Source organism: Contarinia nasturtii, unplaced genomic scaffold (genome assembly GCF_009176525.2).
Source record: "Contarinia nasturtii isolate CC-2019 unplaced genomic scaffold, AAFC_CNas_1.1 Cnas_scaffold_414, whole genome shotgun sequence".
NCBI lineage: Eukaryota > Metazoa > Arthropoda > Insecta > Diptera > Cecidomyiidae > Contarinia > Contarinia nasturtii.
Window position 1 is genome coordinate 1,920,424 of NW_022197768.1, and position 11,196 is coordinate 1,931,619.

General features: G+C 34.0%; 3 protein-coding genes across 6 annotated transcripts; 2 read left to right on the plus strand and 1 right to left on the minus strand.

The window, feature by feature from the left end:
* Positions 1–31: 31 nt before the first annotated feature.
* LOC116338651 (TRAF3-interacting protein 1) lies at positions 32–2,760 on the minus strand. Of its 2 annotated transcripts, XM_031764057.1 has the most exons (7): positions 2,674–2,760; positions 2,298–2,471; positions 2,102–2,219; positions 1,468–2,018; positions 564–1,400; positions 294–490; positions 32–204 (listed from the first exon to the last, which is right to left on the minus strand). In XM_031764057.1, exons 1-7 carry the CDS (start codon positions 2,674–2,676, stop codon positions 54–56), a joined length of 2,031 nt encoding a protein of 676 aa, XP_031619917.1. In that variant the 5' UTR covers positions 2,677–2,760; the 3' UTR covers positions 32–53. The 2 variants fall into 2 exon arrangements, with proteins under 2 accessions (XP_031619917.1, XP_031619918.1); XM_031764058.1 differs by lacking the exon at positions 2,674–2,760 and having other exon boundaries at positions 2,298–2,628.
* Positions 2,761–3,035: 275 nt separating this feature from the next.
* LOC116338514 (WD repeat-containing protein 37) lies at positions 3,036–6,382 on the plus strand. The gene is made up of 6 exons (XM_031763832.1): positions 3,036–3,852; positions 4,363–4,538; positions 4,652–5,534; positions 5,615–5,861; positions 5,950–5,964; positions 6,052–6,382. The coding sequence occupies exons 2-6, from the start codon at positions 4,370–4,372 to the stop codon at positions 6,157–6,159; spliced, it is 1,422 nt and encodes a 473-aa protein (XP_031619692.1). The 5' UTR covers positions 3,036–3,852; positions 4,363–4,369; the 3' UTR covers positions 6,160–6,382.
* A 189-nt stretch (positions 6,383–6,571) lies between these two features.
* LOC116338803 (transcriptional adapter 2B) lies at positions 6,572–10,125 on the plus strand. Of its 3 annotated transcripts, XM_031764288.1 has the most exons (7): positions 6,572–6,672; positions 6,847–6,944; positions 7,087–7,146; positions 7,254–8,066; positions 9,258–9,316; positions 9,393–9,582; positions 9,666–10,125. In XM_031764288.1, exons 1-7 carry the CDS (start codon positions 6,666–6,668, stop codon positions 9,822–9,824), a joined length of 1,386 nt encoding a protein of 461 aa, XP_031620148.1. In that variant the 5' UTR covers positions 6,572–6,665; the 3' UTR covers positions 9,825–10,125. The 3 variants fall into 3 exon arrangements, 2 of the variants coding, with proteins under 2 accessions (XP_031620148.1, XP_031620147.1); XR_004200925.1 differs by lacking the exon at positions 6,572–6,672 and having other exon boundaries at positions 6,837–6,944; positions 9,194–9,316; positions 9,666–9,783; XM_031764287.1 differs by lacking the exon at positions 6,572–6,672 and having other exon boundaries at positions 6,837–6,944.
* Positions 10,126–11,196: the final 1,071 nt, after the last annotated feature.

Genomic DNA, 11,196 nt, shown 5'->3' on the forward strand with positions numbered 1-11,196 from the left:
TAAAATAAAAGTTATATTTATGTTGACTACTCCATTTCATTTGAATGTTTCGTTCAAGTCAACGTTGAAACCAATTTGGATATTTTTTCTTCATTTTGAATGATATTCACTGTTGTGTTATTAATTTGTTCGGTATGATCCTTGATGCTATTGTTTATTTCAGCCAACTGATATTTGAAATTTTCCAGCAATTTCTCCGTTGTTCTGTCGATTATAATAAATAAATAGTTTGTGTGTATTTGAATTAAAATGATATGTATCGAAAATTGCGAGTCAAGTCAATATTTGCTTACCTCTGCTCTTCCTTGATATCGGCTTCAGCGGCTGCGCCCGCTTTTTGCCACATCAATAATTCAATTTGCATTGCATCAACATCTTCTTGAAAATATTCCATCATTTTGCCTAACGGTGTGATGCAAAGTGATAATTTTTGAATCATTTTTCTCAATTCGGTCATATTTCGTGTAATCGATTTTCTATCATCGGTGATCTAAACAAATATAAAGAATATCAATTAACATATCTATATATATATATGTAGAAATGCTTCGTCTTTTGTGTACCGCTGATATGTCATTTTTTGCATCCGATTTTAGAATGGCCGTTTGAGTTTCCAAAATTTGTTGCACCAAATGTCCTTGTTTCGTTCCATCAATATCACCGTTCACATTAGTGACCGGTTCATCCATTGTTGAAATACTGTCCGGAATAGTTTCCGTTATCACAATATTGTCAGCATCGTCAAAATCCGGAATTGCATTTTTCTTTTCGGCTTTTTGCTCAGCCGTATCTTGTATAAAACTTTCCGTGTGAATAATTTGTCGAACATTACGATCACGTCGGCGTGGTGCACTTGGTCGTGCCGAAATGGGTCGAACTGCAGCCGATCGAAGTGCTGTACGCGGTTGTTTCGACTGTTTATTGGTTTCATTGGTTTTCGTAGTAGCCGGCACCAGTGGTCGTTCAATCAATTTATCTACCGATTTTGAAGTGGTGAATTTTTCAGATTTTTCTTCCGGTAACTTTGAATTTTCAAAACTTTTCGAATCAGTGTCGTGTTTCGAATGACTCTTTCTTAATTTAGAAGAGCGTGGTTTGTCATTCGATGACTTTTCTACCTTTTCCGATAGTGCCGATGACTTTGCTACTGTTGGTTCCATGGATTCACTCTCTCCAGATTTGGTCGCTTCTAAAGCGGTTGGTTTATCAAAAAGTTTCTCTTCAACATTTTCGTCTGCCTTTTTTTCTGGCGTGGTTTTTGGCGTTTTTTCTCGCTTTTCTGGTTTTACTTGCGCTTCATGTTCAACGTTTGGCAAATCGGTTTCTTTTACAATAGTAGTATCGATTGATTCAATCTTTGGTTCATTTGGCTTCAATTTATGATTTTCATTTAAATCATTCTGAAATAGTAAATTCAATCAAATCAAATATTATAATTTTGTCAATTTTTTTTTTCTTGCAACTCACCGCATTTCCGTTTGTTTGATGTGCTTCATTTGTTGGTTCTGTTACAGACTCAGATTTGGCAATCTTTGTGACCGATTCCATCTTCAGAGTTGCCGTTCTTTCACGTTCTTTCTTTCGATCCTTTTCCTTTTCTTTATCTGGATGCTGAGATGATGATCTGGTTTTAGCCATTTTCGATTCGGTTGAATCTTTACTACTTTGTTTACTCAATTTCGTGTTGCTATCCATTTTGTTTGACAATTTTCCATCTGTTCCAGTCGTACTTTTAACTTTTTTCGATGTACTTGGATCTTTTGTTTCTTTTGTATCTTTTTTTGCTTTTCGAGACTCATTTTTTCCAGTTTTCGTTGAATCTTTTTTATGTGTAACTGCCGTTGTCGCCGCCGCTGTTGTGACATTTCCATTTTTTATCTTAGCAACTGCATCGGTGGTGTCAATTTTTCGATCGATAGCCTTCGCAATTGCCACTAATAATTCATTCGTTTTATCGGCTTCCAAACCAGCAACAATTTTTGATGGTCTTGCTTTCACTTCTTGTTTTGTGGCCAACTCTAAAATATGTGATGAACGAAATTATTATCACAAATAATGCAAATGTAATTTATGCAAATGAGAAAAAAAGAGTGCAACGAACTCAACACATCAATGGTTTTTTGCAAAAACGCAATTTTCGAATCACGATCCTTCATATTATCGGATTGTAGCTCATCGTCCGAATATAATCCACCGAGGAAACCAGTGGTTTTAATCACCTTTTGAAACAAAATAAAAGTGTACAAATTCTCTTTTATCGAAAAAAAAATATTACGTCTCATTTAAAAAGTACTTACCGCATGAATAATATCATGTAAAAATTTAAATGGAGGCTTTCGCAATAGTTTTTCCGTGAGAACGGGTTTTTTAATTATTTTTCCCAACGAATCTTGTGTTCGTTTTATCACAATATCACTTAATTCGGACATGTTTTTTTCGGTAATTGGCAATTCAAATGGTAAAAAAGTTCCCTGAAAATGAAAGTTAACTTGTGTATTGAATACTGTATTTTTTTTGCTCTTCTCTTTTAGTGTGAAAGTTCAAACATTCGTATCCATGGCAATAGTAGACAATCGAAACGGACACAATTCAAATAATATATTTATAGTGTGACGAAATTCGAAATGACATTGCCATATCTATTGGTGGAATAAAATAAAATTAAATTTTAACCATCTTCAACTGAAATTTTAGCAATATTTCTATTATTCAAATTATTTTTTATTTCTATTTCTTAAAAGAACGGTAACTATTCGAAAGTTTAGTTTAAAAAAAAAAACCAAACGTCGATTTGAATTTGGTTCGTGTCTTTGCTACAACGAGTGAGAAAATTGATTCGCAGTAAGTAGTTGTTTTGCCCAAAACGAACGAAAGTAAAATTCACAAGGCACACAAAAATACACAACAACACACTCTGGCCACTGATTATGAAGGTGCGTGCGTATGTGTGTGTGTGTGTGTGTGATTGTGAAAGAATGTGCGCATGTATCTATAATGTCGACATACAAAACGTCAAACAGCAAAACACTGTTGAATACCACGCGAGTGGGAAAAGTGAGACAGAGAGAAAAATAAAAAGAGAAACAATAACGAAAACAACAAGTGTAGATACTGTTCATTTGTTTGTTCATTCTCTCTCGCATATAGCAGAGAGTCGCGCAAATATTGAGCTCCGTTTATCATAACAAGAAGATTACCGTACATTCGACTATTTATTATTCATTCGCATACGTATACAATACAAACCACATATCCATATGTTTTTTTCTTCTTGTAGTTCGTAATCGAGCGACGGAATATTATTTAACACTTGAGTGCACTACAGAGAAGAGAAGAAAAAAATAACAACACACATCGATGCAAATAGCACGCATCGGATTTCTTTTAAAAATAAATACCCTCATGTTGTTGGGTATTTGCGAATTTCGTGTGTGAAACAGCCAACTAGATGACGACGACGACGAAGAACATAATAAAAATAACAAAAACGTGAAACAAACACACGCACACATAAAATATTCTTCGAAATAAATAAATAAATAAATAAATAATTGTTTTGCATGTGCAAGCATAAATTCGATGCTCTTTTTTTAACATTAAAAATATTGTGTAATAAACTGAAAAGACAATTCAATTTGTGTTACATCGAACAAAAAAAAATTGTGTGTTGTGAAAACGCCATATAGCTATATATTCATTGCACATAAAAAAAATAAAACGCCACACAAACGCTTTGAATGCAGTGAATTAAATTGTTCGTTCAAAGACATTTTGTGTGCTTTTTTTGCGACAAAATCGAAATATAGAGATTTCGTTATAATCATTCGTTTATCATTTTGACATCTAACTAAGGTAAATACCATTGTATCAAGTGTGCCAATAGAATGTACCAATGTGTGTGCGTTCGTCTGTGAGTTTATATTTTATGCACACACACACACACACACACACACACCGACCTCAACCATAATAATAATATTTTGCTTGCCTATTTCCGAAAATTAGAGAACGAGCGCGGTGAGCTCATATCGTAATTTATCATATGTTTTATACATTCCATTATCCTTTTATTTCGCGATTAATTTCTAGTATTGTGTGTTACTGTGAATTACATTGTCTGTCGTTTGTGTACAATCGAGACTATCCATTTGTTTTTCAACCTTGAACTTAGGCAATTGATTTTTTTTGCTTAGTACTTTTCAATGTATTTCGTGCATTTCATTTTCTCCATTAATTTTATTCACATTTCATGTAAATGAAGGTATTTTTATTTAGCTAAAAATAACAAGAATAGAACCTTCTTGAATATTTAAAATTTTCTTTATTTTATTTTTTTCAATTGTCTTCTTTCACACATTCCAGATAAAAAATGCCTTTGGATAATACATATGCCCAAAAATTTGCGGAAAAATCACGGCGATTAACCAGTTTGGCTGAAGATTTTCCAACAGACGATGCTCCATTTCGGCAACGTCTACATTCGCTCTTTTCACAAATCGAAAAAGAATTTGAATTAGTATTCCTAGAAAATCTAAGCTGTGAGTATTTGTTCATCGCACAGATTTGTTGTGTGAATTGTTTAATAAACTGTTTTAAATTGTTTATAATATTTCCTTTCTTTTTTTTTGTCCACTTATTCTTTTGTGCACAGTGCAAGAGAAAATTGATCAACTGGTGGCTGGTGGAAATCGTGAACCAGGAACTGGTGATCGATACAATCAACAGGATCTGGTTGAAACCGATATTGTATCAAATAAAAATAGTAAATCAAAAGTTGGACTCAGCACACCCGGTAGCAGTAAAATAAAAGCCAGTCACAAATTGAAAGCACAAACTAGTCGTATCGTATCAAGTTTTAAGACACAATCGATTGTTGGTCCAAATGTACGTGAATTTGATGGGCACAAAGATGGTGTATGGCAAGTGGCAACAAAACCGGGCCATCCAATTTTGGGCACAGCATCCGCCGATCATTTGGCATGCATATGGAATGCAAATACTGGACGATGTTTGTTACAATATCAGGGACATTCGGGTTCGGTGAATTCAATTAAATTTCATTTGAGCAAAGATTTAGTACTTACTGGTAGCGGTGATTCAACGGCACACATTTGGCAAGCGGCCGTCAATTGGGATGGACCGTCATCGTCATCACGTAAATGCTATTCATCCGAAGAAGAATTAGAAGATGCTGAATCGAATGATGATCGTGATCGTGTTGATGTATTACGTACACCGCTATGTGAATTTGGCTCAACAACAAATGTGGGTCATTCATCGGTGGTTGTGGCCGCCGATTGGATATTCGATTCAGAGCAAATAATCACCGCCAGCTGGGATCGCACGGCAATTTTATGGGATATTGAAACACGAGAACCGTTACAAACATTAAGCGGTCATGATCATGAATTATGTCACGTTAGCTCACATCCAACACAAAAATTAGTTGTTACAGCGTCAAGAGATTCAACATTTCGATTATGGGATTTTAGAGATCAAATACCAGTTGTGTCGGTGTTTCAAGGTCACACTGAGTACGTAAATCATTGCATATTTATATATTGGATTTTACAAATTGTTTTGTTTTTATGTTTTCGTTAATTTAAATTTGTAGAAGCGTAACATCAACATTTTTAACCCGAGATGATAAAGTTGTGTCCGGATCTGATGATAAAACATGCAAAGTTTGGGAGCTGAGGAATATGAGATCGGCTTTAACAACAATTCGGCTCGATTCGGCGGTTAATCGAATCTCAGTGTCAAATGGTGGCATCATTGCCATACCACATGACAATCGTCACATTAGGCTGTTCGATCTCAATGGCCAAAGGCTTGCCCGCTTACCACGCACAAGTAGACAGGTACAACAGTTATTTGTATTTTGTTGAATGAATAATCCATGTCCCTTTGACTTTTTTGATTTAAACATGATATCTGTTTGTATTTCAGGGTCATCGTCGAATGGTATCCGATTATTTTCGATTATTTTCCGATTATTTTTCGATTATTTTAAATTAAATCGATTCTTTTCTTTTGTGATTCTCCCCTTAGGTATCTTCTGTTGCATGGGCCGAAGATATGCCACTGAATTTATTCTCCAGTGGTTTCGATCGAAGAGTTATAGGATGGTCAATAAGTCTCTCGAAGGAAAATCAATAGACCTTATAACATCAACTTAACAATTAAATACATTTTATCATACATATTGGATTAGAATGGATACTCTAACATTTATTATTAATAATTATTAATATGAAACAAGAAAGAACACACAAAATACGACTACAATTCTAAGATTTTATTCACTCTAGTTCATAAAAAAAATCACATGGAAATTCTATTTAAACAAAAATGCCCTGTATAAAAAAAGAAACATAAAACATGAGCTAAATTCAAAACTTTATCTAGAATAAAATGCATTTTTATTTTGAATTCATTTCATTTGTTTAAAAAAAAAAAAACGGATTTATTTCAAACGGTTGGTGTTGCATGTGAATTGAATGCTTATCGGTTTATCGGTGCAGTGGAAACACTAAAAACAGCAATCACTGCTAGTGTCACCACCAGTGGCGCTCGTGTAGTTTTCTTCTTTCGTCACACACCAAGCCAAAGCGAACATAAAAACAACTCATTAGTTGTCATTCATTACTTGAGCTTGCTTCAAAATGGCTGGTAAGTACACTTTGCTGTGTCTGATTTGAATTATTATTTATTTATTTATTTTTCATACGCTTTTTGGCTCCAAAAGCCCGATAGCGATGAAATTAAACTTTATCAAACGTAAATAATTGTTGATAAAAATTTAAATTGTGATAAAATTTCTTTTGTTTTTCGATATGTTTTCAGAACTTTTTGCCAAATACAGTTGCACGTACTGTCAAGAAGATATCATAGGTGTAAGAGTTCACTGCGCGGATTGTGTTGACTTTGAATTGTGTCCGCAGGTAATAATACAGTCTGTTTATATTCCAAACAAAAAAAAATGCTATTCTATGCCCATTACGTTTGTGTATGCTCAAGTGTTTTTGCTCTTTTCTTTTTCTTCTCAAATTTCGTCAATATACATATTGTGTTTGTTATTTGCAGTGTTTTGCTTGCGGTGCTGAAATTGGTCCGCATAAAAATGATCACGCGTATCAATTTATGGTATGTCAAACTCTATATATGTCATTTATTTCATCCATGCTTATGAATCGTCGATTTGAGAATGAAATTAAGTTTTAATTGTTCCATATCAAATTTATTTTCTCCAGGATACCGGTGTTTTATCATTGACCCGAAGTAAAAATGGTTGGACGGCCCGTGAAGAAGTTCATCTATTGGATGCAGTCGAACAGTTTGGCTTTGGCAGTTGGGAAGATATAAGCAAACATATTGAAACAAGAAGTGCAGAAGATGCGAAAGAAGAATATATAAATAAGTATTTACTTGGAACGATTGGTCGTTATACATGGGGTCCGGCCGCTGAACAAAAGCCACAACTTGTCGATCATACAGTGGAAGATAAGGGGCCACTTGGACATTTGTTGACACAACGATTGCCACCAATCGATGTAGAAGTAGAGGAAGCCAAACAATTGGGTTATATGCCATTCCGAAATGTATTTGAACGTGAATACGATCCAACCGCCGAACAATTGGTGTCGAGTTTATCATTGAATCAAGACGATGATGATATTGATTTAATTTTAAAATTAGCACAAGTAGATATTTACACAAGACGCCTGCGTGAACGTACACGTCGGAAGCGAATTGTTCGTGACTTTCAATTGATTATGAACTTTTTCCGGGGAAGTAATGTGATCAATGCCCGACGACGTCAATCAAAAGAGCAACGAGAATTTCGCGATCGATTTCGGGTTTTTGCCCAATTTTATACGGCATACGAATTCGATCGGCGATTAAATTCATTTGAACGGGAAAAAGCGCTACGCATTCGATTGTCCGAACTGAGCCGATACAGATGGAATGGTTTAACAAGAATCGATGAATGCATTCACTTTGAACAACATGCCGCCGCCGCTCAGGCACGAAACACAGGACCATACGGACAATTCGGAAAAACGGTATGTTTGTTTTTTTTTCATTCATTTTTCTTTCTCGGGTTTGACTTTCTTGAATTGCTTGATTATTTCATTATTTGTTTTGATACAAAAAAAAAAACTGGGCTTGGAATTGATCATTGAAATTATCTATTTTGATTTAGCGCCAAACAGAGGGCTGCATTTTACAATATAGATAAACGATTTCATTGATTTAATATAAAAAAAGTAGATTCCAAACAAAAATTAAATAAAATAGCATTTTAAATTCAATTGCTGAAATCATAACATAAAAGGAAATAAGGAATTGTTCACAATCCCATCCCTCGTTTTAAATATCTATTTCAATCGAAGATTGTAGAGATGCAAACATTGACTTCAATAATGTTAATTGAATGGACATATTTATTTGGATGAATATAGATGTTGGTCGTTGTGTTGCGATTCATTTTTGAAACTATATGGAATAACATACATCATAGGCACACACGCACGCACGCACATCCATTTACATACAATGTGAAGTCAGTGTATGTGGGGGAGAGGGTAAAATAACTATATGCTCATCCCAATATTTATATTTATTTGTGATGTACAAATTAATGAACCAATATACTCGTATATATACAACATTCCATTTTCAGTTGAGAATTTTAATGATAAAATTAATTTGTAATTCATTTATCGCGGATCGAACATATCGCGGGGGTTGTTGTTATCCCTTGTATTCCTTTTATGTGGATTCAATTCCGAGTCATTGAAATAATTCAATCGTCTTTTTTTGCTCAACGACTTATCGGAAGCTATTTTATTTGAAAGGCAAACACAATGCAACGATTCTATGCATTTCATTTCTCCCAATTGAGTTTGTTATTGAACGAAGCCAGTTTTTTTAACTTTCTCTAAAAGCGTCTGTTGCTCTATCTCTCATTTGTAATTCCAACGTAATTTAGTTAGACTGTTTTTTTTATGTTTTTTTTGTGTTATTTTTGGATTTTACCAAGTAGAATCTCATGTAATAATTGTTTTGTTTCGATTGATGAATCAAAATCTGTTTCTAACTTAATTTTTGCCTCACGTTTGCTTGTTTTTCCATTCCTATTCTCGATCCCCCTGTTGCATGGTGTTACACTCTCTTCAACATAAAATAGCTTTCGTGCGTAGTCGGACCGAATGGTCAACGAATACGGGGTTGTATAAGACAATGTTTAACAGGACAATCGAATCGGTGGAGAACGGCCTCAGTCATCTTTGCCCTCAAAAAAAGCGGAAAGGTAAGTTTATACAATGAAATCAAATTTGATCGATAAACAAGTGTATTAACGATTGGTTATTTATTATTTAAATTAGCGGAAGCGAAAGAATCGAAAACTCAAATTCCATCGACCCAAAGTGCACGCGCCCCATCGACGACCCGGTCTCCTCCGACGTCTCATCGCACAACAAAAATTGCTCGGATAAGAGTTCAAATGTCATTATGCCAACACTTGATACATCAAAGCAATTGGGAGGCCAACTGTTATCACCGAACGAAATCAACGTAAGTGATTTGATTATATTGTAAATTAGGTATGACAGACATTTATGTAATTGTTTGCCATTTTAAATCTATCTCCTATACAGATTTGTTCAACGTATAATTTACCGCCAACAACATTTATAACAATGAAAGCGGTATTTCTAAGCGGCCGAGATCACGTATCTCGCACACCAAACACACCAGTCGAAAATAAGGTTAAAAATTATCTCATCAAATCGGGCTGGATGAAAACGGGATATTGAAAACTCAACTTAAGTCAAACATCATCACAACATTCAAAAATATTCTCAAATTGAATTGAAAATGTTTTCTCTTGATCATCCATATGTTGAACTACATACGTATTATTAAGGATATTTTTTTCTTTTCACTCATTATTTTCATGTAAACTTGTATATAGTTTTACGTACAAACTGAAGAAACTAGTTCAAATCGAAAGTTAATTTTAAGTCAAAAGACTCGAAACACATTAGTTTTATTTTGTAAATGTAGCAAAATATTTATTAAACAACACAACAATATTAAATGAAATGCAAATTGAAATGATTGCTCGTTTTATTGGAATTGCAAAGATTGCGATGATGTTGACTATGACACAAACACACGAATATTGGTTTCTATTTACTATGAAAATATAGGTTTTTATAACCAGTTTGTGTACCTAAATGACCATTGGATATTTAGAAAAATTGTGATATTTTCATATATATTGGTCACATTCATGTGAATCAAGGACAATGTAACTATCTTCGTAAAGCCGTGACATGATAATTCCTCATTCGAAATTGTAAAATGTAACTCGTTTTCATGCGTAAAACTGGAAGAATTTTAAGAGATTAAAACATTTATTACTCTACTCTCCATACAGTTACTACACCCTAGGAAAAAATGTCGGTATGCAAGTCTTCATCTTACGCTCTCAGATTCAATCCAATATTTTCACTAAGAATGGCAAATGTTGACAGAAAACTTGAGTCATTTAACCAAGAGAGTTGACTTTTGTTCTACCACACTCTTCATAACCGATATGCGTTATTTTCTGCTCAGGAATTTTTGAGAAAACGGTAACCATCAATAAAACTGTCAGAATTGATTGAAGATCAATCGTCGGATGAATTATCAAACAGAGCAGTCAATATGCAACATTTTTAGTTATTTGGAACAAAACAGTCTATCAGACATTAATCGCATGAAGTGAACGACAGAGAATTTTCATTGCAAACGAACGTGAAACTGATGAAAACGTGAACGGGTTCAAAAAAGTAGACCACATTTTGGAAAAACAAAGACATGTTCATACTGCATTCGCCACTTGATTGAGTGTTGAAAAGTTAAATACAAAAAGAAAGAGTATTTACTGTTTATATGGCCAAGAATCGATCAAGAGAACACAAAATGGTGATCATTTGAAATTATTAAAAAAAATACCGTTAAAATATTTGAAATTGTCATGAAACTATTTTGCGATCAACGATAAATGCAATCTAAGATTGTGAAATCACCAATTTCCATGAATTTGCATAAATTATACTTATAGATTTTGATTAGTGAACTGCAATCTAAAATTAGATTCTCTAAAATAAAGTTGAATGGAGAGTAAAAAAAATAAATAAA